Below are 25251 nucleotides of genomic sequence, written 5' to 3'. Positions count from 1 at the left end.
AATCAGAACCACCGTCGGAGTTTGCAGGAACTCACTCTGCTGTAGCTGCCCTAGTCTAGTTTCTTGGCCATTTTTCCGTCTTCCAACACATGAACTTTGAGGCTAAACTGTTAACCTGCTGTCTAATATATTCTCTAAGGCCTGTCAGTGGGGTGATGTCACGCCCAAACGGCGTGCACGACCTCTGTTTTCAGTCAAATTAAGAAAAAAGGATGTTTGATTCTTATTCCTGTGGCTGTGTGGAAAAACAAACCCACCCCTCTGAGCTCAGAGCTGCAGAAGCTTCGGCCGCTGCTTTCATTCGAAAGTCCGCTTGAATGTTGATCGGCGGTGAGAACACATCGATGCGAAACACCCGGGATGTTGCTTCTCAGAAATAATCCGTCAAACGCTAACTTCACATATTTCTGCTTCAGACTTGTGAGACTTGAACTCACTACAGTCGGGTTTGGACAAACAACCGACTCTGGGAGTCTCGATAAAATCTGCAATCATCCATTCGGATTTCAAATCCCCTGCCAGTGCCAAATAACATCTGTTTAGTTTGCGTCAGCCGTGCTCCAGGTTCTACCCTGACTCCTACATCGGCGTTGGAAAGGAAGTCAGCAAACACTCCTGCATCTGTTTCGTTATTCAGAACAGCATTAAAATTTGATTTCCTGGTCTATCTTTCCACCAAGTCTTGTGGAAATCTTGCTTTTATGTAAACCAACAATCAAACAAGGGTGAAAAATGCCACGTTACTATGGTAATGTCTTCAAATCGCCTGTTTGACCAATTATAGGAAATCAAAGGGACCAAAAACATCAAACAGTTCTGGCTTGAATAAAAGAAGCATGTTTGGAGTTCTGATTGGTGCTAAAGTAAGAAAAGAAATATTAGATTAACCTGAAAATGGATTAACTGTAAGAAAAGTGGCGTCACCATCTTTCCCTCCTCACCCCTCCTACCTGAAGCTAAACTGTCGGGGGTGGAAAGCGGGAGCTGTATGTGCCGGACGCCATGTAACACAACCCGCTACAACAAAGAGCTGTCCATGGTCAAGATCCCCAGCAAGACGTCGGCCCGCTACCTGCAGAAGAAGTTCAACCGCTCTGAGAAGTACATCACGTGAGTAGTCGTTGGTTCTAGTCTCAGGCTGTTGATCGGAGCTGCAGATATTACGGGTTTAGAATCAATCCTCTGCCCACGTTGTTTCCTGCAGGCCTGCAAATGAACCATTTAGAGACTTCCTGCCCGCCAATGCAACAAGCGTTGTCTTCTGGTTGTGCTAATGATCGTGCTGCTAGGCAGCCCGGACTGGAACTCATTAGAACAAATGTCCTGTTTTCCAGAGACAACATTTTGGTGTTGGACGTGTTCTTCGAGGCTTTGAACTACGAGACCATCGAACAGAAGAAAGCCTATGAGGTGGCCGGTCTGCTGGGTAGGTCTTGGTATAGTTTCTTCTCCTACTGCGTTCCGGTTTGTTGGGGATAAACGGTAGAAGCTGTTGTGGTTTTTCTGTCAGCCCACGAAAACTGAGGTCATTTCCTTCGTCTGTGGAACAAAGTTGCTCAGCACCAATCTGAGTGATATTTCATCAGCTGGAGGTTTCCTCCAGTCAATGTTTGAACTATTGGTGGCATGATGTCACCAGTCGTCAGCAAAATGTCAGCTTTCTAAAGCGTTATGATTTCACCGGCAACAAAATTAGACTGGAAAGCCGTTTTTCAGGCACCGATCGATAGAAGAGACAAGCAGCTGTTAGCTGTTAGCTGTTCACGTCTCCACAAGCTTTTACAGAGCATTATTTTGCATGGATTCAATTTGGGCTTTGCCGCTAGATTTTATGAAATTTTGGTGTTCCACCCCTCGCTCTCACACCTCCAGTAACACTCCTGTTCCTTCCTCTACAGGTGACATCGGCGGTCAGATGGGGCTCTTCATCGGAGCTAGCATCCTCACCATCCTGGAGCTCTTCGACTACGCCTACGAGGTGAGTACAGCGTTTCTGTCTTCACGGCTTTATTCGCTTACATCGGTTGAAGCGTAGTTTTCGTAGTTTTTATGTACAGAATCAAAGTAGAGATGTCTTTTGGGAATTGCGGGCAAGGAGTTAGAGTTTTGTCCGTGAGATTTGACAACAGGAGCAATGTTGCAGACTCAAAAGGCAGATAAGTACCAGATTTACTCCGACTTCAATGAAGGATCCTTTTCCATTACCCCTGCTCTTCTTGGAGCCTCTCTTGAAACTGCCTCACGCTGCTATGGCTTCAGAGCTGAAGTCCTCTCCTCGCCTTCTCTTTTCAACCGCCATAATGGAGTCATGGCAATAAGAAACCCGCATGTCGCTGACACAAGCAGCTCTCCCTTTTAGCCATTTTCATGCAGAAATAATTGCGATGGTGTAGTTTGCTGCCACATTTCCCACCTAATTACCTTTTGCTTGAAGTTAAATGTCCCTGTACAGTCAGTAATTACGGGAAGAACCCATAAAGACATCGCATAATGGAGACAATGAAGTCTCTCTGACTGTTATCTCCCGATCCACAGGTGGTGAAGGACAGACTCCTGGATCTGTTGAGCCGGGAGGAAGAGGAGGAGAGTCATGGAGAGGATGTGGTAAGGGTGACCACCCCAAGACTGTTCAGACTGACAAACAGGAAGTCGTCAAGGACCTCTGGGAGCACCTGCCCCCCCCCATTGACAAATGTTCACGAAAATTAAACCTTAATTACATAACATTACCAAAAGCAAAAGGTGGCGGCGCAGCAGTGAATGTTTAACGACCGCATCTTCAGAGCAGTCAGAAAGAAATGTCAGGTTCTAATGGTCCCAGTGTACGCAGGAATATAATTATTATTAGGGGGATTGTTATGGGATATTACGGATTCCCGTTGCCAGTAAGCCGCCGATGCTGATGAAGCAGCTGTCAGCCCGGTGGTAGCGAGAACTTTTCTGATGGCGTTGTTTTAATTGAATTGTCCTCCACAGTGTTTGTTTTAAATGTCCCTCAATGCGTTCCATAAAGGTCCTGGAGAAGGCGCTGAACGGTTTTATGTTCCCTAAACAATCGGAAACGCTCTTGATGATTACCCCCGCAGAGAGGTTAAAAAACAAAGACTTGGAAAAATCCATTTTTCATTTCAAATCAACAGGAGTTTTTATCGTGATAAACGATAAGTGTGGACTTTACACAAACACGGTTCACAATGATCAGATCTCAGTGTGTTTGTGCTTGATAAATAAATTTTATTTGACTTGTGTTTTATACATAGTGTCCCTATTGGTACCGGATGTGCCATTCATCTTAGGGTTGTTGGTTCACCTCCGTCCCTATGCAGTCTACATGTTGACAAACCATTGACCAAGAATCATTGACCAAGACTACCCAGAGATTTGCTCTCTGTGTTAAGCTCACTTTGTTTTAACCTTAACGTAGCTCAACCCCATTGAACCTTCCTGAGGATCCAAACTGATCTGTTTAATTGATTTAAATGAAATCATTGAATCAGTCGCGTCATTTTAAATAAGTTTCAGATGTAATGGACTTTTTCCTCCACTGCAGATGACCTCCTCATTAAACTGTAGTCCCATTGAAGGTGCTCCTTCTAGCGTGTCGCTATCCTGTTAGCTTGTTGGTGGCTAGCTGTCCAGCCCAGGCAGTAAAGCATGAAGCTCCCTGAGAACTAGCCACCCAATCAGAAGCATCTGTTTTTCTGCGGCTCTAAGACGCTTCAATCTTTCCTCCCAGAGTTCCTGCGATCCGGTGGCGAACCACTCAGAGTCCATCAGCCACACAGTGACGGTCCCCCTGCAGACGACGCTCAGCACCCTGGAGGAGATCGCCTGCTGAGGCCCTCCCCCCCTTCCCTTCAGAGCCTATCACGATAGGAGCCTGCCTGGAGTCGGTAGGGCTACACCCGCTGTTGGAGCGCCATGCCGGACCTTAACAGGGGAGGGGAAGAGACAAGGACAAAAACAGGGGCCGTGCTGTGTCACGCTGTCCCGTCTGAGGCGCTAATGGGGATTAAAGAGCTGTCGGCTTGACTCATCGGCCCTCTCCGTCACTCCACACTGGACTCTAGTGGGAGGATGGCCCCCGGGATCCCGTGTCCCCGAATAACCTGCACACAGAAGATCACTGGGCGGGACGACCGTCGCAGACATCTATGTACTAAACACCTTTCTATGTCGGTCACTGCCAAACCAACTGGACAGATTTGGTTCTGGACTCTCCAAACTGCATGTGTGGATCTATCTCGCTCTCTTTGCTTACGCTACAATGGACCGCGGTGTCGCTTTGCTGTACATGTGCGCCATGCGTCGCTAACCGCCACGCAGATAGCTACCCCATCTTCGAATGTACAGATTTGAGCGTATGGTTGTTTAAAATCATACATCCTGAGAAAATTGAGCGTTTTTATCATTTGTTTTGTTAATTACCCTGTAGGGGACGGGGTTGGTGATGGATTGTAGGAAAAAAAAAAGCTTAAATCCAGCTTGAAACCTGAACGTTTTGCTCAATTTTTCACCTGTCAGTTCCAGTTTACTCGGTCGGCTAGTAGGCATGTTTACTGCGTGACTCCAGGGTTCGTTAACGGGCGTCTGCAGACGCCTTTAGAGACACGTCATCCTCTCACTGCTAATTTATGTGAATGAATGACTGGCTTCTTGCTGAGCATCAGCTAAGTGTGGTAGAATCTGAATTTATTTCCCTGCCCGGCAGCGAGCAGTGAGCAAATCACTGCAGCAAATAAATATGTCCAGAGTGTTTTTATACCGTTATTTCATTAATAGATAAGGTGATAATTCACAGATCCATTACCGCTTTATTATAGGCGGCATTCAAACCGATTGGATGAATTTAAAGGTGTTTTTTTTTTTTAAAACAATTGTAAAAACTACTTATAAAAAAGACTGTGGAGGGTTCATCTCGGGGTTTTTTTTTTTTTTTTTTTTTAAGGATGCGGCATCTGCTGTGTTACGGTGTAAATATCTGTGTTCTGTTTCTCCTAAAAACGGGTACCATGCAGACATGCCTGGAGCAGAGCTAATTTAAATGAACATCAATCTGCAGCTCCCAGTAGGTGAGAATGTTGTGTAACAAGCAGTAGCGTTAGTTGTTGAATGTCACGCTAAAAACAAGGACACGCTCCTCAGCGGGCGCCAAGCTTCCCTTCAAAAACAGCTTCCTGTGAAGCTTTGGCATCGTCTGAAGCGAAGGTTTTGCACCAAATCCCCATTTGTTTGTTTTTTACCAGACCAAACTCCTTGTAAAACAATGCTCCTCCCACCAGTAGGGGGCGATGCAACATTTCAAAATCAAGGTGGTTTGAGAAGTCTAAATTTGAGGAGTGTAAATAAAATCAACAGAGTCTGCAGCACAAATGATACCAAACAGCTGATGTTGATTTTTGTTGTCATGTACGGGCCGTGACATCACGCGTTTTGCTCGTTTCCACGACAACGCTACGGTGGCGTTTTTAAGAAATCCCAGTTTTCAAAAGGTTTGACCTGAAAAGATCGTTCTCGTGTAAATTAACGATGCAAACGTAAAAACCTTTTTTCAGATAAAACACTTGTCGTGTTCACTTCACACACACACACACACATCCTCCTCGTGTATCCGAGTTCGCTGGTCCACGATCATCCTGGTCTCTGTCGTCATGGTGATGTACTTTCCAGGTAGGGATGGATGCGAGTGCTTTGTGAGACTGTTTGATTCCCATCTGTGCTCCGCCTGCTGTTCGTGTGCCGTTCATGTCGTGGCGTCGGACGAACGCCACCCTCAAACGACCTGATGGCGGGCGAGACGGGCGTGTGCCCCACCCCCTCCCCGCCAACAACACCCTGTTTCTTCTCTCTACTGTGGCTTCAGATGTCATCGCAGGACAGACTTTTCTCATTTTGTGATGCCGCATACAGTTGTGTGTTTTTATTGTGAAACTATTAAATTAAAATGTTTTTTTGCAGCATCCTGTTCCCTCGGTGGATTTTATACCAACAAGGGCAGCAGATCGCAAATCCCATGTACAGTCAGGCAAACATGTCATCCAGTTATTAAATAATCTTCATGTTCAAATAGAGCAAACAAACGACGCTCAGAAGTGTCACCTCCTGACAGACGGGCGAACGTTCTCCTGACACGAGTCGATTTCTCATCGACCAGTTTCGTTTTGCTGTCAACTTCCTGCGCCGAAGCATCCGGTATCGGCTGAGCTCACTCATACAGGATTAAAAGACGAAAAGCGTCCGGCTTTTAACGAATCAAAATTCAAATGCAGAGTTGAACGTTGTTGTTTTTTTGTTTCTCTGGAGGTTTGGATGATGAACTTCGAAGCCCTCTCAGAAAAGAGTTGAGAGATGCTCTCAACTTCTTAACAAGCTGGAGTTGGGCAGGAGTGAATTTACACGAAGAGCCTGACAATCCTCCAGAAAGAAATGGGAGTTTTACGTCATGTCGGATGAAATGTACTCCAGCTGCCGAGGCGCAATTTCTGTCTGACATGGGTGATAGGGGCCCTTAATTCCGGCTGAAGTGTTCTCCGATTGGGGCTTAAATGATCACAGCGGCTGGGATGATCGGTGGAGTCTAGCCGGAGTGACCGGAAAAAAATCAGCTTGAATCCTGATTCAGCTTTATGGTCAAGTTTTATTAAGCGCGAGGCGACCCGATGGCGATAGCGGCGATGCTCGGAGAGGAGCTGTCACATATTTCGGTTACACGTTTGTTCCAGTCTAATGAATGTTTGATGGTGGCCATTAGGAGACATGCAGGTCCAATCGGGTTTCAAATAGCTTAAGAACACAGCAACTGGTTACACGTTTGAGTTAAAACGATTGTGCTTCTATTATTAACCAATATTCAAAAGCGTTGCGACAAATTCTTGTCTGTTAGCTGCTGCAGGCTGGACTTCATTCGCGCTTCATTTAGCAAACAGAGAGAGGAAATTGCCTGCAGGTCAGATTTGCTGCAGCAGAAACTTGTAAATACGCTGGTCGCTTCGGTAGATTGGGAAGCGCAACAAAGCGGTGGCTTCACAAGTACTTAAAAAGCCATTGCAGGAAACAATAAGGTCAGATGCTTCAGCGTGTTGGTGTTCAGCTCACGTGTTGGAAGAAAAGGTCGAACTCAGACTAAACGGATGCAGCAGTGAGTATTTAACGTGAAGGTGCACCGACAACGAAAGGTTTCAAGAACACCGATGCGCTTTTGGTTCTGGAGGAGGCGAGTATTCACAGCTACAGAAGGTTTATCTTCATCTGCGGAGGTATTTTTTATCTCTTTTAAGGTTAAATGTTTGCTTTTACAGAAGTCGACAGCAAAAAACAACCAACCGAGTCGTTTGTGTCTGAAGAAGAGAGGCTTTTGATATTTCCTGCTTTCTGTTTGCACCGATTTTCAATGTTTGGATTGTTTTTGGAAGACGTGACGTGTCTTTGTTTTTATTTTTATTTTGTTTTACAAGTTGTTTCTGTTTGATGAAGATAAAGAAATGTGTGATTTAAAAAATGCACCTGAAAGTTACACGCTAGCAAGACCTAGCCAAGGTTTTCAGCTTTCTTGGCGCATCGGGATTCTAGCTCACCTTGAGATCAACCAGTAACATCCTAAAATATGCATCATGATTGAATTTTAATCTACAACCAGACACCGAAGAGGAAAAGCGCTGCCCGTCTGTAGGTTGTGTGTGTGTGTGTTAGCGCTTGCTAATTGAAATTCTCCCAGCAGCCACAGCGCCCCAAGCCGATGTAACGTACACACTCTCCGTCGACTACCTGGGGCTAAATCATATTTAATTACCTGTTGACTCTGTTTATTACTTAAGCTAGGTAATTGCTAATTTAATCACAAGCCACAGTCTCATCGGGGTGCTTTTTCCTGCTCTCCTAACAAGCTCCTGGGAAATCAGTGGCATTCCGAATAGTTAACTTGGCTAATAAAGCATTTGGCTAATGAAACGACAGCTGCATCCACCTGGCCAGATGTCGCGTGTCAGCGTTCCCGACATCCTTCAGGACACGTTTTGCAGATGTACGCGGGGAGTTTATGCTAGCTTGTTGTAATTAGAGCAACAAGGCTGTGACATCCCACAAGCCCCCTCCCCCCCCGCCCTGGCCTGTCGAGCGAAAAGCGGCGAACAAAATCGCTCAAAGGGATTTCTGGGAAGACTTTGAAACGCAAGTCGTGTGAAGAGAAGATCAAAGTTCTGATAAGAAACCGCATCAGATGTTCGCATTTGTATCCTGGATTGTCTCAAATCTTTGTTTCCCTTGGGGGGTAAGGGGGGGACGCGAGCTAAAAGAGGTTATTTATTCAACAAGCCACAGCGAACAGTTTCTGGGTTGGATTCCAAACCTGGAGACTCTAAATATCAAGACTCCGAGATTAGATCTGTTCTTTCGCAAAGATATAAAATGTGATTAAGATGTGATTCAATTTTAAGATCTGAAGGATAATTTCTTCCAACATAACCAAATTAAATTAAGACACATCGATCATCTTCACTTGAAGCCCTCAATAGGGGGACAAAGAAATGAAGGAACGCGACATCGCCGCCCGATGCTGCTGGAAGCTACGGAAAGTACGAGTAGAAATCGAGGCTAATTCCAATCTTAATGAAGTGAAATTCAAATTTTTCATCTCGATTAAATCAGATGAATGAAAAATAGAGCCTGCAAATCATAGATCAATCCGAGTGTGTCGGTGTTCGTTTTCTCGGTGTGTGTTTGTGTGTGCGGTCCTCGGTGGAATATATTGCGCCAACCGCTGATCGATAGCATCACCGGCGGGAGAGATCAAGACCAAACTAATGAAACCAAAGACACGAGGAAAACCTTCACGGGAGAGTCTCCGCTATCGCAATCATTCGTCCCATGGCTCATCCATCACACAGAAAGCTGCTCACTACCAGTCATATTATGGAAAAGGTAATCTGTGGAGATTAGAGGCCTTCATGCTGCACACAACCTGAGATGAGATTAGATGGTCTGCTAGCGGAGGAGCCGACCGGCGCCGTGGGCCGTTTGCCACCAGATGTTGAGTTCTGATTCGATAACGTGACTTCTTTTTGAAGCGTCGCTTTGGAACATTAAGTATTTACCAGCTTTTTATTTTGTCTCATATCTCACAGCACAAGAGAGTAAATAAAGTCAAGTGTGACTCGCCGCCTCCAGGCAGTCAGAAAAAGATGTTAATGTTATCATCACTGAACCATTTTAAGGGTGAAAACATCTTTTACTGTCTCGAATATGTCCGTCCTGCATCGTGCGGCCAGATGTTCTGCCTGCGCCATCTAGTGGTGAAACGGGTCACTTCATCTGAAGACTGAACCTCCAGTAAAAAAAGAATAAATGTGTCATCCTTCCTCCAGGAAGAAGGAGGAAATTCATGATGCAGCAGTTTTCTTCCCTGTCTGCAAATTATATATATAATAAACGCTTAAAATTTCAATTTGGCCCAAATTCCCGCTTCGTTAATGATGAGAGAGTCTCTACGACACTCCAGGATGTCAGTTAGCATCAGCCATCAGTGTGAATGCATGGCGTCCAAGAATGTGTCACAACAGATTGGTTCTAATTGACCTCCTTAAGACTTTCTGGAGGGATTACTTCAGCCTCGTCCTACTGGTATTGATTAGTGATCATTTTGATCCGTAGCCCGACATAACCGACCTCTGAACCAATTGACCCTCCATCAATGGAATCAAGACGCGGAAGCTCCAAGTATGTGTCCCACATACTTCTGGCCACGTTGTGGATTTTCAAGCTCTGTCAGGTAAATGTAATTTCTTTCTTTCCGTGATGCTTTTAGTTTGAAAGTGTGGCATTAAGAACCGATTATAAACCTCTCAAACTAACAGCACCTGGCAGGTTAAGGATGGACGCAGCCGCTGACTCAGGACAGCAGATGGAGAATGGCGTCATTCATTCATCATCGTTTGAAAAGAGCAAATCAAACATCTGCCCCGGAGACGTCGCCCCGGGTAGGACGGGCCTTCTTTCTTCCACACAAGGTTATTTCCTCCAATGTCAGTCTTTATCTAACAAACATTTATTTTCGGAGTGATTTGCACGCTGACCCCATAATTCAAACGAGAAAATGAGCCAGAAGTTCCCCCTCTTTAATCTGAAGGTCGCCTCATCCATCTCCGAATAAAAAAAAAAAAGCCTTCACATGAGAGTCGAGCGCTAAATACCACTATATCTCCTGAGCCAAACACCATATACCTGTAATTGAACTCCGATTCAATTATAGCTCAATACATCATCATTACTGCTGCCTTCAAGGCCCAGATGAGTCGAAGACCCGCCTCGGACGAGACTCGTGTCGGTGTTTTTTATTATTTTACTAGCGTACAGTCTTCAAAACACCGTCTATGATTATCCTCATGATTAAACATCAAGTCTCAACTCCCATTTGATTATATTCTACACTGAATTAATTGGGTTCACAACGTGAAACCTTCCAGAAAGCCTTCTTGAATCTATTAGAATATTAATAAAAGCAAAGCCTGGTTTCTTAATCTTGTTTTCTTATTTGTCTGTTCTGTGTATCGTCCTTGAGAAAAGCTTAACTCCGTCTGAACTTCGCTACAGGTTGTAAATCGGGGTTAAGCAGCTTGTTTGAGTTGAAGTATAATCGGTAAGCGCTAACCCAACACACTAAAGCTGCAGTTCGATTATGATTGCGCGTTTGATGGACACATATAATCATCCCTTAACTTCATTAAGCATTTGAAGCTGCGGTGCTTTCAGCTAGCTTTCCTTAAACTGGAGGGAAAGAGAGAGAGTGCTACTTTACGTAGCTTGGCTATGTTGAAATGCAAACAAACAATAACTGAAGATTCATAATATGCGGTGTTAGCGCGATAAAGTGGCGCAGCTTACACGTTGACCATAACTGCTAAAGACTAGCATGCTGACTGTTAGCATTGGTTGAGCAATCTGGAACCCAGCGTACCCTTCAGAGACCTCATACCAAGCAAGACTGGTTCAGGTCGTGGACCTGAAATCCAACGTGGTCTTGCATCTGGGATAGTCTTTGCGGTCCAGCTTCCCACAAAACCTCAATGAAATCTACATTTTCCACATTAAATGGATCGCATACCCTTGTCCAACTCCCATTGGTGGACTTAATTACCCATAACCGTCTGGATGGATTAGCATGAAAGGTTTCAGCCTTTGCCAGGAAAGAAGGTGATGTCTTTGTGTCCCAGGGCATATTTTGATTCCCCTTAATGTCGCTTGATGTAAGCGTGACCTGAGCGCAGTTCCATGCTAACATATAGCTCCATTTCCTCTGTGCAGCAGTAATTACCATGATTGTTACTCAGTTCAATGAGCTCCGGCGGCGGCGGTCTCAGGAGTCGAGGGATTCTCGTAGACGTGGTTGCATAGGAGAGAAAGAATTGATGATAAGCCCAGCAGCACTTATTGAGAACCTGAGCTGAAGGGCTCATTAATGGGATTCATATCTTTTTTCAATTATGAAAACTGAATGGACACAGTAATGGAAAAATGAGCGCAAAGTCCAAGAAGGTGTTTACCACTGGAAAGTCATGAATACATTTTTAGACTCATGGAAGAACAAGATTAATCGCCAGCTCTTCTCTAATTGTTTTCAGATTGGCTCCCAAAATACTTTCAAAAACTAATCAGTGCAGTTGTTCCCAAATTTATCAACAAGAACTTGATTCAAAAGACTTCATCTCGTCTACCACTCCTCCCAAAAAATAGAAAGTATTCCGACATTTCAAGTAAAAACAGGGACACTTGATTCAGCTCGCTTTATTATGGCACTCTGTACATGTCACGGTACAAACTGAACATTCAGGGTTTTTTGGGTTGTACAGCATAAGAAGACATCGAGACCACGTTGCTTTGTTTTTAAAGTACACCATTTTTATCGGACCCGAAAGAAAAGCCGGAGTACAACTGATACGTTTGTGACAATCATTGATTGGTGTGGTTTTTGGTCTATATTGATTAGAACACAAGCGTCAATAATCACATTGGCCATAAGGTACTTCCCCAGTACTTTGGCTGAAATCTGGTCAAAGACTTTGGATGGTCCAGTTGTTCCTCCGAGATTAACCAAACATAACCAGATAATCTGAGACAAACATCAGGACCAAACAAAGCCCTTTACCCCGATCTTAGCAATGCTTTAAAAAGAGAGTCTTGAATTTTGCCAGTTTTCCATCAGATGAAGCCGGTAGGAGCTTAGCTAGAGGAGTCACCCTCTTTTACAAACTATCGTGCTTTCATTTTATTACACAACAGATTCTGCAGAACAACAAAAAAGACGGTAACTGTTTTATCCGTTTCCTCACCGCCAACGAGGTCTTATTTCCACCGACATCCGTTTGATTGCAGGTTAGCCTCTGACAACACCGACGAAGCAAAGACCTGATTATCACAAACAACATCTAGAACCCGACACTTGGTCGACAATCAAAATCCGGACATGTGCAAGGAAACTGTACAAAAACACATTCCTGTGTGTAAAAGGAACATCTCAGGTTGGTGGAAGTGTAGGTACACCGAAATCATCCACACATTTGTTCACAGCATTTTTGTACACACCAACACGTGAATTCCCAGGGATTGACGGTAAACAGGTTGCGTTGAAGTGCTACGACATCTTTCGTTGGCACGAGGAGGAACATTTACAGTTCGTACATTGAGAATAAATAACCAGAAATCATGCGATTTGTTGAACAGTCTTGTAAAAAAAGTAATTCTTACATTCCGTTTGGATTTTTGTTTTTTGTCAATCCGTGAATAAGATTCGTTTGAGTAAAAACAGCAGTTTCAAATGGCATTCACTTAACGTTATATATTGATTTCCTGTTGAGTGTATGATTGGCTGTTACTTCAGGATGCATGAGCAGTGAGAACAGGAAGCATTCTGTGACTGGCACTGGGCTGAATTGTAAAACACTAAAAACATGCTACTAAAGGTTCTCCAACAAGAGTCACAGTAAAGCTGACTGAGAGGTCGGCTGAGTGGGATCCCAAACCCGACGCGCTCCGGCAAACGGCGCCGCTGGCGTAACAGCTTGAGGAATTCCATGCCATAAACGACAGACTTTCCTTCGTCTCTGGTCATTAAGTCAATAAATAAATTAGACCTGAATAAAAATTGAGGAAGTATCAGTACAATTTTTGGGCATCTGCTGCAGCAGCCCGGACCATGAGGTATTCTCTGAAGCCATCTTCTCCCTTCAGTGCCTCAATTTGTATCGCGTTGACCAGCCCTGCATCAGTCACATAGAGGAAGTTTAGCAGAGTCCAGGCCGGCAGGCATCTCAAGAGAAGGGGGGAATAGAAGAGGACTGTTGCAGGATTTCGTAAACTTGGTTGTGAAGTTCTTAAGGATGCCTGTAGGTTTAGTTCCGCACCCAAGAGACGGGCACCCAGAAGGACTCTCGCTCCAGCCTTTCCAAGATACCCCTCAGTTCAGCACAGGCACTGGCCGAGTCCTCCTTGATCAGAACTCTGTCCACCAGATGTCCATACTGCTGGTCAATCTGGATGGCGGACTGACGCATCTCCTGGAGGTCTTCGTCCTGTTGCAGGAAGCAAATTCAACATGGATTGGTTCCCTTGTCTGACCATGAAGCTGTTTCATGGTCAGGAGCAGCAGGATCTAAAAGTTGTTAGTAGCAATAAATTTAATGAACCATCACCCGCTAGTGGCAGATTCACGTACAAAAGCCAACAATTTTTGGTGGTGTTCAGTAGAATCGTAAGAAGGGGAGACAGGTAGAAACTTGGAATAACACACAACTTGTGATGGGTATTCCAAGGTTTACAATTTTTACCCAGGCAAAGGTGGTTCTGCCAATTTGTTGGTTTCTGTCGTAGATTTTTCGCAGCATTACACAAAAATTGGATTTTGATGAAAGTTTGTAGAAAGTTTGAAATTTTTGAAAATTGGAAGATAAATCTTTTTGAACATGTTTGTCAATTACTCATGACGTTTTGACAGATTTTTATGTTATTTGTGCCAAAAGATTATTTTCAAAATTCTGTTGTTAAACATGCAAAAACCTTGAGGGCAACTGGGAGTCAGAACGGATACCAGTGATATTTGTGATTGCTTTCAGAGAGTTTCAACCTGTAACATTTTGAGACTCACTGTGATGCGGCCATGGTCGCCCCCTCCTGGTGAAGTGGCGGCACTACGGCGACGTCTGCTCTCTGGAACGCGAGGTTTGACGAATATTACGTAGGGCTTGAACTCGGCTGTCCGCAGCCTTCTGAGAGCCTGGAGTGGTGGAGGGTTTACAATCAGAACAGAAGCAGGTCCAGAGTCAGACGCAACGGGAAGAGGTCTGAGGCGACGGCTTGTGCTACCACTTTTGGGTGTCGCGTGAACATATGTTCAGTAAACTTACCTCAGGCTGGACGTCAACTATGCACATCTTATTCTTGGCCTGAACAGAGCGGATAGCCTCTATGCTTGTCCCGTACTGGTTCTCCTTGTACTCCCCGTGCTCGATTAACCTGAGGAGAGACAAAGCCTCACCTTAGCGGGAAACAAACTATAGGCTTGACTGGCTTTTGTGAAGAGTTTTCAAGAGTAAAAGCCTCTTTTTCCTAAGTAATCATAAATGACCGCTACCTGGACACCAAGATTGGAAAGAAAATCACATCTGCAGGAATTTTATGGTTGGGCTGACATGACAGGGATTGTTGGGTTTTCCTGCTGGAGGTAGGCTACAATCGTGGATCTATGCCAGTATTATGTAGCCAGTGGAATCCATGGAATCAGGATGCTGGCACCACCAAGAGGCTAGAACTAGAAAATATCATGGGATGGGAGACCATCCAGGGTTCTGGAGCTTCATCAGGCCCATCCTAAATGTCATTTAAAAGTTTTTAACAAACTTCCACCCCGTTTCAACCTACTTGTTGTTCAAAGCGTCGGCATCAAACTGCTGCTTGGTGACAAAGTGGTACTCCACACCCTCCTTCTCATGAGGCTTCTTGGGCCTGGTGGTATCTATGGAAACACGGGTTGCCCAGCCTTAAGTGGGTGTGTATTGTGTTGTTGGCTCATATAAGTGCATTGTGTGTGAAGGTAACTCACGTGGAACCGCCACTGCAAAACGATGTGGATTTTCTGCAATCACCCGCTGTTTCAGCTCATTAATTCTTGCCCCGAGCGAGCCTTGACACGGCGAGGAGAGAAAAACATCAAAGGAGAAGACTCATCAGGAGGTTGCAAGGCACCATTTGGTCCACTAGATGTCACTATCACAACAGGAAAGCGTTTTGTGAAAACCTCACCAATCAGAACCACCAGACGGGGTCTTTCGTGGGGCCTCTGCTGGTAGCGGGTCACCTCTTCGTAGGTCAGGAATTCAGGATTCCCGGAATCAGAGCCCTCTCCTGAAGATCCTTGTCTGTCTTTGCGACTCAGCCGGAAACTCCTCCGTAAACCGGCTATAATAGCGAGGAGCAGAGAGAAAGAAAAGGCCACGGGTTGGACTTTTGTGGAACTTAGAAGGATCTGTGCATGATTTCACAACACAAGTGCAGCTACTTCAGCTTCACGATGCAAAGCGACTCTGTTTTTATTCCCCGTGTAAAGAAAGACATCGGTGATTGCCAGGAGCAGACATAGTCAAAACACTTTGAGACCAACCCGTTGACAATCATGCATTAATAGGGGGGGAGCAGATATTGCACACGGATGAGAATAGATCGCTCTTTTTTGTAAATGCTTAAAAATGTGACGTCTTGGCTGAACTTGGAGGCGATCATGCTTCAACTGAAAACACTCCCATGCAGCTGGCACCAAACACATCAGGTGGAATTCCTCAAGACAGAGACTGAAGCCAAACGTTCTCGGAATCCATTCTGAAACGCGACTCCCTCAGCAGCTCAAAACAAAAGTTCACTTCCCCAACATTGCGATCCAAACAGGTCATGCTGCTGTGAACAAGGCTACAGAGCTGAGGCAGGACAGGACAGCCTGGCCCTGAGAAACGCCGCGTCAGCAGACTGCAAAGCCGGGTCTCGCATGGCCAGGACTGTCAGTATCCCCCCCCCATCAGTGGTGTGTACCTTAGGGAATGAGCCGGGAACTGTACCTGAATAAAATTCCCAGGAAAACACCTGGCCACAGGAGGGCGCCACTGCTTTACACTTAGGAGAGACTGTAACCGGCGTTAGAGCATCACACACCCCAGCCTCACACCTCCACACAGGTGAACGAGCAGCAAACGTGCCTGGTTGAGTGTGCAATGCGTCCAACGCAGCAGGGCCCTCATGGGGGGGGTGGGGTTAGGAGTGGGGGGTGCGGTTAGGGGTCTTTTGGGGGAAAAGGGGGGGAAGCGGCTTACTGACCACAGCACAGCAGCAGGGGCAGTTAGTCGGATGCAGGGTGTGAGGGGATGGAGGATCCTATTATTGGATAGGGGGGGAGGCGGAGGGATGGAGGAGGGAAGGGGGCGGGGGCTGGACAGCACCAAGCAGAGCGCATGACAGCTCACGTGATGGGGGGGGCGGGTAAAGGTTTGGCTGGAGAAGGGTGAGGCGTGGGGGGGAGGTCAGCGGGAGGTCGGAGAGGAGTTGAGGACAAGAGAGTGAAGGAGTTCCTCCAGGCAACGCCGGCATCCCAGTTTGTTTGTTTGTTTGTTTGTTTGTTTGTTTGTTTGACTGTAATGTGTGTGTGTTTCCACACCCTTAACACGTCCTCTGATGTGACCTTTGACCCCCGTGACCTGACGTAACCTTCCTCTCATCCCTCAACCCCCCCGCCCCAGATGGGAGGCGATGTTGCCCCACAGCCCAAAAAGCCCCCGGGGGAACAGACAGGCTGCAGCAGGCAAGGAGCAGACGGGGAGAAAGGAGGAGGAAGAGGAGGAGGAGGAAGAGGAGGAGGAGGAGGAAGAGGAGGAGGAGGAAGAGGAGGAGGAGGAAGAGGAGGAGGAAGAGGAGGAGGACGAGGAGGAGGAGGAGGAAGAGGAGGAGGAGGAAGAGGAGGAGGACGAGGAGGAGGAGGAGGAGGAGGAGGAGCACGCTCTCACCTATGTACTGTCCATTGAAATAGCCCTCACAGTCACAGTCCTCTGTAGGGAGGCAAGCAGGGAGAAGAGGGGGTCAGCACAGGGTGAGACACCTGGACCAGTTCAGGAGTTCTGGGGGTGGAGTTAAGGAGGCGGGGCCGGGGGCGGGGCCAGGCAGGTAGCAGCGGGAATGGGCAGCCAGGAGGGACAGGAAGCCGATAACCGAGGCTTGAGGGGGGGGGTTGAACATCACGGGACGAGATGAGAGACTCTCTGCGACTGACACACACACCGACACACACACACACACACCGACACACACACACACACACACACACACACACACAACAGCACACACACCGACCTCCCCAAAGATGCACGACTGAGGCTCATCACACCAACACCCCAAAGACACCCACAACACAAGAACGATTGTCGCACATCCCCAACATGTTGTGCGTTAATTTTGGATCGAAGACAAATGTTGAGTCGAAAAGAAAACAAGACAACAAATAAACAAACAGCAGCGAGTAAACAAGAACAACAACAACAGAAGAAAAGAAACGAGGAGCCGTTGTTATTTTTAACAACCTCTGTTTGGTGGAGATAAAGTCTCCAGGGATGCTGTTCCGCCTGAACATCACTTGGTACACACACACACACACACACACACACACACACACACACGCACACACACACACACACACTCACACACTCCTGGTTTGGCGCACTAACAGCAGGATGGGAGGAATTAAGCTGGGAGCAGTAGAAATCCTAAATGCACACATGTGAGCTTTCTCTCCCCCCCCCCCACACACACACACACACACACACACACACACACACACACACACACACACACACACACTAAGCGTGCCATGTGTTGCGTGTTCGTGTCATGTGACCCACCTTTGTCACATCCTTGGTCGTCTGATGCGACGAGGGAAGAGAGAGCGAGACGTTAGAGATGAAGATGATGAGAGGATGAGATTTAGGACGTGACGACATGAGGATTTGTGGACTCGTCATCACTGATGTCACAGATGAGACGGAGTTGATGGGGGGAGGACGGGACGGGGGGGGGGGGGCAGGAGGATGGGTGGGGTCACATTTAAAGGACCCCTGCTGTGATTTAGAGGATTTGACCAGAGGGTCCTGGTGTTAGCGGCGTTAGCTGCTGTAGCGCTAAGCCCTCGTCTCCATGCGGCTCGGGCCTGATCAGCCCCGCCCACCGCGTAGAGACGGTGGTTTCCACGGCGCCACGGCGGCGGCGTGGAGCGGTGGCGTGACGCTTCGCTTTGTTTCTCTGTGGGAGCAGCTGGTCAGGCGGTCTGGAACCGCTTAATCCAGACCGCTCGCCGCCAGATGGAGCAAACATGAAACAGATTAATTCATATCTGTGATCCCTCCATCCATCCCTCCATCCATCCCTCCATCCATCCCTCCATCCCTCCATCCATCCATCCATCCATCCATATCACGGAGCAGAAGTGAAGGATGAAATGATGCAGAGGACTCCCAGGAAGAAGAAACTTACAGACGGGGTTTTTGGGGGACTTTGGATTGGGGAGCGTTCCCATTTTCATCCTGTAGGCCAGACGCCTGGAGGAGGAGGAGGAGCCAGAGAGGAGAGAAGATTCAGTCATGTGACTACAGATGGGCTCAGGTATCCCTCCGTGACGTCGCGTCAGGATGTTTTCCATCCCGACAGATGTTCTAAACGTTGTTTACCCTACAGAACGCCGCGTCGGGCTTTTGTTTGGATGCGTCGCCGCCGTTAATCCATCAGCTGTCTGGCGTTGGCGTGCCGGCGCTCTGATCGTCTTACCTCCAGATTATAACGCGATCGCTCCTGCTCTGTTCAACGGCACCCTCGCCATACCATCTAATCACAGCTGACCCCCCCTCCCAAGGATGGAACCGCCAACGCCGGTTTAATAGATTACAAACGCATCCAACAACCCCCCCCCCCCCCCCGAAGACGGGCCGCCTCACCTCTCCTGGAACTGTTTGGACGGGACCAGTCCGGCCCGCAGGTTGCTGTCCCCCACCCGCTTGGCCTGCCACCAGGTGTGGTCGTCCTGGGTCACCACCTGCAGGATGTCGCCCCGTTTGAAGGGGAGCCCCGCCTCCTGGCAGGGCGTGGCCTTGTCCTCCAGCGGGACGTAGTCGAACAAGGCCCTGACGTACACCTGGACACCCAAACCGGATGAGAACTTCAAACTGAGCTGGAGAAGCGCTCGTCGTACCGGGTGTCCTCACCTTACTCTCCTTCAGGTGGTCTTCCTCTTTGACGGCCGGGATGATCTTCAGGGTGATGGAGCCCTGGGACTGGGACTATCGATTAAAGTACATTAAATCTGACTTCTATGGCACCAGTTTATAGACGGAACCGGAGCAGAACCTCCTCACCAGCAACTGGCTGATCTCGTCGGGCCTCTTGTGGACGACAGAAACCCCGTTCACCTCCCGGAGTTCATCTCCAACGTGGACCAAACCTGAGAAGAAGGAGGACAGAGACGTGAGGTTCGCTCACAGATCAATACAGTGTTTTCCTCACTATAAGGCGCACTGGATTATAAGGCGCGCCTTCAATGAATGGCCTAATGGCAGATTTTGGCCCCGCCCCTTGTCTCCTAAAAGGGGAGGAGCTGTGGTGAAACTGGTGTACCGCTTCGATCGGCAGCGCCGCCTCTCATGATGCGAGCCACGATGACGGCGCCGGTGGCGTCGTCCCGCCGGATGGTGGCCCCCAGAGGCTCCTTGTTCTTCACCAGCCTGACGATCTTCACCGACTCCTCCTCCAGCTCGTCCTCGAAGTCGTCGGGCAGCGGCGGCAGCACGGGGTCGAAGTTCTTCTGGGCGACGATGTCGTGCACGGAGAGAACGGCCTGATGGGACGGAAACAAGCGAGCGAGATGGCATCATGAAGCTCCGCCTCCACCTCCGCCTCTGTCTTTACCTTCAGGTGCGGCGACGTCAGCAGGTGCAGCAGCTCCTTCTCCTCCGTGCTCATTGGTCCGCTCTGCAGCTCCTCCGCCACCTGTTGGAGGTAAACAGGAAGTGTGTCTCCTGTGTGTGTGTGTGTGTGTGTGTGTGTGTGTGTGTGTGTGTGTGTGTGTGTGTGTGTGTGTGTGTGTGTGTGTGTGTGTGTGTTGCACTTACGTCCTCCGCCAGAGAGGAGGCGCTGTGGAGGACGGGTGTTGGACTCTGTCTCTCATATTGTCTCAGTTTCTCATGAATCTGCAAAAAAAAAACCCAACATGTTGACTTTTATTTACATTTTATTTATATCACAACAAACAACAACAAACATCTGACGTTGTTTTCCAGGAAGACGTGACCCAACAACCCCCCCATGAGAAGAACTTGGAGACGGATGAGAGGAGAAGCTGCCTTTAACAGGAAGAAACCCCCCACCAGGTCCCAGAGTCAAGGCAGCAAACAAATAGGTAGACGGGGAGGAGCCAAGTTTGTGACTCCTCCCCCTCACATATTTACCGCCCCCTAAAACTTCTTAGATGGTCAGCTGTGTTGATTCCGCTGTGAAAATGAACTGATTGGCTGGTGACTCCCACCTTCATGAGATAGCCCAGCCCCTTCTCGCTGAAGACGTCCTTGAGGAAGACCATGTCCTCCTTGTGGTTGGCGTCGGGGCGGAGCTGGGAGGTGAGCAACGCCAGCGTTTCGTGCAGCCCTGCAGAGAGAGAGACCAGAAAACCTGCGTGAGCGCCGATGACAACCGTGACACCGGTCCATCGGTTCCACCTCGGCTCACCGGCGCCCGCTGTGAGGACCGGCATGGCTTCTTTCATGGGTCAGTGCGGCGAGGAGGTCGGGGGGGGAGATATCTGGAAGAGGAGAGAGAGATGTTAGCCTCCGTGCTGGGAGAACACGGTTGCGCGCCGCTAGGGCTAGACGTGAAGCGTTCACTGTCCCATTTAGACAGAGATTATCCCAAAATTACAGTTGTTGTTTTTTTCGAGACAAGTGCGCATGCTAGCAATCTTTGGACTGCACCATTAGCATACTAAAAAGACTCGTAATGATAGCATCTTAGTACAGTAATCCCTCGCTTGTTGGCGCTTCAAGATGCACTACATCGCAGATTTTTTTGTAGGTAGTCATGTGATACCGTACGCGCATGCTATTGGCTGCCAGCATCCTGAAGTGCGCTGTGTTCCGAGACTCACGGAACACAGCGCACTTCCGTGAAACATGAAAGTGTTTTCAGTATGGGGAGGGTTGAGAAATGTTTAAATTACTGTAAAAAAAAAAAATATATATATAGTTTGTCGCGATATTGCGGAATTCCGTTTTTCACGGGTGATCCTGGACGCATTAACCGCGAGTAACGAGGGATTACTGTATTTTCTTGTTAGCATGCTAGGTCTGACTCATTGGCCTCTTCATGTGGTGTCATTAGCTGCAGTACATCTTGTAGTAGCTTTGTTAGCAGATGTGTTAGCAGATGTACGAGCAGCTCGTGGGTCAAGTGCTGCACACGGCTGGAGGATCGCAGCCCCAACCGATCGATACCCCCGTTACTCCAGCCGTACCTTCCTCCCTCTGGAAACGCCAGTCGATCTTATTCATCCTGAACTCCATCGAGGCGCGCGATTGGCCGAAACACAGAAGGAACCTGTGTGTTTACTGGTTAGCAGGTGAACGGACGCCTCGTGAACCCAACAGACATTAATCATTCATACATCGTTGGATGTCAGCACTTATGTTGCATCTCTGCCCACGTGGTCGTGAGGTCGCGTCCAAACTAATGCTTCCAGACTGCCAGCTTGCAGTTTTCTCTCTCCTCCTAAAGCTTTTCTGCAAACGTCCTCCTGCTTTGACGGTGGATAATAAGAAAATGATTGGCCGAGACAGACAGACAGCGACGAGCTCGTGAATAATTAATGAACAGATTCTGTCGGAGGCAGTTACTTTATTCTCAGGTGCGTCGGTTCTGAGAACAAAGCATGTCAGAATCCTTTTACTGTCATCTGTGTATATAATGAGTGGCATGAAGATCTATATACATGTATCCTCCAATCTGATTGGTTGGAGGATGGAATGTATTATGTTTTTTTAATGATTAAAATTAAGAAAAAGCTGTTTCGTGTCCAGACAATGAAGTTAGTGGATGAGTACGTCTGCATGCAGATTAAAGACATTAGCTGCGTCAGTCGCTAGCTCATCAAGGTAATTTGTAGCAGAAGGTGTTAAAATGTTAGCTTATGTTAGCTTGAAGGCTAAGAGATAGGTAAATACTGACTGAAGTGAGTTGCTTTGTGGGTAATATAGGTCTGGAGAAGCAAAATGTTGAAATGTGCTAAAATTTCTGGTTCTGGTTGTTTTATTTTGAAAATCTGCTGATGCATAGCTCCGCCTCCCTGAGGTCCTGGTTATTTTTAGCATCAGATGAAAATCTCCATCAGACATTAAAGTCACAAAAACACGTCTTTACAAAAACACAACTACAAACGTCACATCTACAAACCCCAGAGCTCCAGGAACAGAATCACACTTCCTGTTTCTTCTTCCAGTAAAAACAAGAGCTTAGCATCAGAGAGCGTCTTTTAGCCGAGACTCAGAGGGATCAGCCGGTAACCGTTTACGTGATCCCGAGTCCAAAACGTATATCTGAGCAGAAATCATCGCTGCCTTCTCCTGCTTTTAGCCTCCTGGAGGCGCTGGAGTTCCTCCCATGAGTTAGCGTTAGCCATAGCGGCGAATAACGACTTCCTTTGAACAGACAGAAACCCTGGAGCAGACCCGGCTCTGGGAGAAGATCGATTCCTCCTGTCCTCCGGCCTGGAAGCGTTGTCATGTCGGCATCATGTGATCTTTGGCCAAAGCTAGAGATGCTCAAAAACACCTGACGCTCGGAGACGTTTACAGGAAGTGAGGCGGAGCCAGAGGCGGAACCAGAGGTGGAGCCAGAGGCGGAGCCAGAGGCGGGACGAGGGTGAAGGCGAGGTTCCCAGAGAACAATCTGAACAAGCTGTTTGTTTACCAACGAGTAGACCTCCGTCCTCCTTCAGTGTATTCAGTGTATGCAGATGAACACACACACACACACACACACACACACACACACACACACACACACACACACTGGTGCAACCACAAATCCCATAATTTCACTGTAGGAGGGTGTGGTCAGACAAAAACTTCTGTCATGTCTAACATGGAGGGAAATTACGACCCCGACCTGCCCACCCCCTCACCTCCTCACCCATCACCCCCTCACCCCCCACCAGCTGACCAGAGGCAGGCGTTTTCCCTCCCATCTCCCCTCTTCTTTCTGCTCTCACTTGGTAATGTCTGTAGGGCATGAAAACACCCCCCTCTCCCTCCCTTCCTCCCCCCATCCCTTCCTCCCTCCCCCCCTCCCTCCCTCTGCATCATTCTGCAGTGCTACGACGCTCGGCTCTCCCCCACCAGCAGCTGGAATACCGAGGAAGAAAGGGAACCCACTCGCCGGATGGCACACGACACCCCCGCTGATTGTCAGCATCTCTGCCTCCTCACCTCCGTCTCTCGGCGCCTCCTCCTCCTCCTCCTCTCTCCGTGTTGATGTCTCCTCCGGCTGCAGCCACTCTGCTTCTGTCGCTCGGTTCTCTCCTCCTCCTCCTCCTTCCGTCTTCCTCCTCCTCTCACAAACCTGCTGTCGCTGAGCGTCCGCCTCTTCCCCTCTCTTTCTCTGTTTCACTCGGCCCCTCCCCTAAACACCACCCTCCCCCTTCTCCTCCTCCTCCCCCATCTGCATCCCTGATGCTCTCAGGCTGAAGCATCGCTGGATGACGATTGATGGGGGGGATTTTTTTGGTTTGTATGAAATGCTTCCTCAATTCCAGCATCTAAAGTGTTAAAATCTGCCTGGAAAGTCAAACCTAGCATTTGGCTAACAGCACCGCTAGCTGTGTGGCTAACTGTGCTAACAGATAATGCTTACACTTAGCCGCATTTCATGGTTACACTGTCGTCTATTTATTTCGCGTCAGGATTTAACTGGTGGCCATTTGTCAGGTTTTGCACCTTTTAGAGCTCGATGCTGCCCCCCAGAGGTCAAAAAATAAAAGACTATTGTAGTTTTATTAGATTTAATATTATTATTTATTGGATTTACAGGATCAAATTTATCAAAAGAATCAAATTTCATCATTAATTTTGTTTCTTGCCGAAACCTTTTTTTTTTCTAGCTTGTTGCGGCGGCTAATTGGACATGGAAACCGGCCCCCAACAATAGGGAGGCCCCTCCCACTTGTTCTGGTTCATCCAGTGAACACACACACACACACACAGCCCTCCACTTGGCTCCTGCATTCACATGATAATGATGGGTGTTTCCAGGCTGTCTTTGAGGGTGGGGGGTCCTCCCCTCTCAGGGGACACAGAAGGGACAGATGCTCTTTATTCCACATCGGTGTGTTTTAATTTTATTTTCTAATGTTTTTTAATGAGTTTTTTAGTTTGTATTTTATAGATAATTAATAAATTTCTTTGGGTTTATTGTTTTATTATTATATATATTAGATATTATTAGATATTATTTGTTTTAGCCCCAGTATAATAAATCTATTGAACCATTTGTCCTCCAAATATCCTCTTTAATTACAGAAGAGATCTTTTTGGGTCTTCAGCCAAATGTGTTCAGAGACATCTGTTCAGGAGGAGTCGCCCGATGTCCTCGGTGACGGGGGGAGCAGGAGGTTCCTCTCGTCTCTCGTAGCGACAGAGCAGAACACTGGAATGAAACATGAATCAGCAGAACAGCATCAGGTGATCTCTCTCCTCACCTTCCTACTTGAAACATGATCGATATCTTTAGTTGTAAAATTACAACAAAGACAACAAAAATTTCTGCGAAACAAACATTTTAAACGGACTCTCTCCGTTCTCCGGTCTTTGCTCCATCCATCCTGCTCTCCTTCTGAGTGTGGAGGACCTTTACCTTCTTTTTTTTTTGGCTGGTGTTACTTGAGATGCTGGGAAATGTTTCTTAATTTTATTTGATTTACTTCAGTGGCTGCAGCAGGGCAGCATTAGTGGAAGTGAATTACAGCCTCCTGTGTGAAAGAGAGGAAGAGGAGGAGAGGAAGAGGAGGAGAGGAAGATGTGGTCACTCCATCTTCCCCTGGACAGAACGGTCTCAGGTGTGTCTTCACCTGCGGTTCTTGGAACCGTTCCAGATGTCTCCGGTGGACCGTTACTGGAGCTGGAGACCGGATCAATAACTGTGTGG

At 47.5% G+C, this 25251-nt stretch overlaps 2 protein-coding genes and 2 long non-coding RNA genes across 7 annotated transcripts in view; 3 read left to right on the top strand and 1 right to left on the bottom strand.

Moving 5' to 3' along the window:
- Positions 1 to 5561, top strand: part of asic2 (acid-sensing (proton-gated) ion channel 2) — a 191802-nt gene extending 186241 nt beyond the window's left edge. For both annotated transcript variants that reach the window (XM_068337186.1, XM_068337185.1), the window contains exons 6-10: positions 957 to 1110; positions 1335 to 1426; positions 1899 to 1978; positions 2536 to 2604; positions 3737 to 5561. In XM_068337186.1, the coding sequence (XP_068193287.1) occupies positions 957 to 1110; positions 1335 to 1426; positions 1899 to 1978; positions 2536 to 2604; positions 3737 to 3838 (497 nt within the window). In that variant the 3' untranslated portion in view covers positions 3839 to 5561. The remainder of the gene's footprint in view (positions 1 to 956; positions 1111 to 1334; positions 1427 to 1898; positions 1979 to 2535; positions 2605 to 3736) is intronic.
- A 1913-nt stretch (positions 5562 to 7474) lies between these two features.
- LOC137609426 (uncharacterized) lies at positions 7475 to 16857 on the top strand. The gene is made up of 3 exons (XR_011038339.1): positions 7475 to 9763; positions 9849 to 10001; positions 16767 to 16857. It is a non-coding gene; the product is annotated as an uncharacterized lncRNA (long non-coding RNA).
- Positions 11789 to 23662, bottom strand: mpp3a (MAGUK p55 scaffold protein 3a). Of its 3 annotated transcripts, XM_068336438.1 has the most exons (18): positions 23538 to 23662; positions 20788 to 20860; positions 20588 to 20706; positions 20175 to 20252; positions 19972 to 20052; positions 19681 to 19900; positions 19422 to 19507; positions 19272 to 19346; positions 19005 to 19201; positions 18547 to 18611; positions 17919 to 17939; positions 17031 to 17072; positions 15286 to 15441; positions 15086 to 15166; positions 14905 to 14998; positions 14391 to 14499; positions 14132 to 14260; positions 11789 to 13559 (listed from the first exon to the last, which is right to left on the bottom strand). In XM_068336438.1, exons 2-18 carry the CDS (start codon positions 20822 to 20824, stop codon positions 13380 to 13382), a joined length of 1770 nt encoding a protein of 589 aa, XP_068192539.1. In that variant the 5' UTR covers positions 20825 to 20860; positions 23538 to 23662; the 3' UTR covers positions 11789 to 13379. The 3 variants fall into 3 exon arrangements, with proteins under 3 accessions (XP_068192539.1, XP_068192537.1, XP_068192538.1); XM_068336436.1 differs by lacking the exon at positions 23538 to 23662 and having other exon boundaries at positions 20588 to 20824; XM_068336437.1 differs by lacking the exons at positions 17031 to 17072; positions 23538 to 23662 and having other exon boundaries at positions 20588 to 20824.
- LOC137609425 (uncharacterized) lies at positions 19797 to 22118 on the top strand. The gene is made up of 2 exons (XR_011038338.1): positions 19797 to 20061; positions 20343 to 22118. It is a non-coding gene; the product is annotated as an uncharacterized lncRNA (long non-coding RNA).
- Positions 23663 to 25251: the final 1589 nt, after the last annotated feature.

Source organism: Antennarius striatus, chromosome 16 (genome assembly GCF_040054535.1).
Source record: "Antennarius striatus isolate MH-2024 chromosome 16, ASM4005453v1, whole genome shotgun sequence".
NCBI lineage: Eukaryota > Metazoa > Chordata > Actinopteri > Lophiiformes > Antennariidae > Antennarius > Antennarius striatus.
This window is presented reverse-complemented; position numbering and strand designations above follow the sequence as displayed.

Bases quoted from the DNA above. Each gene is read 5' to 3' on its own strand.
- mpp3a (XM_068336436.1), bottom strand. From the start codon at position 20,824: ATGAAAGAAGCCATGCCGGTCCTCACAGCGGGCGCCGGTGAGCCGAGG. The intron at 14,999-15,085 runs GTGAGTTACCTT...GTGTTTCCATAG, and splicing joins TTTTGCAGTGGCGGTTCCAC to ATACCACCAGGCCCAAGAAG. The intron at 14,500-14,904 runs GTAGGTTGAAAC...GTCTCTCCTCAG, and splicing joins GCCGACGCTTTGAACAACAA to GTTAATCGAGCACGGGGAGT.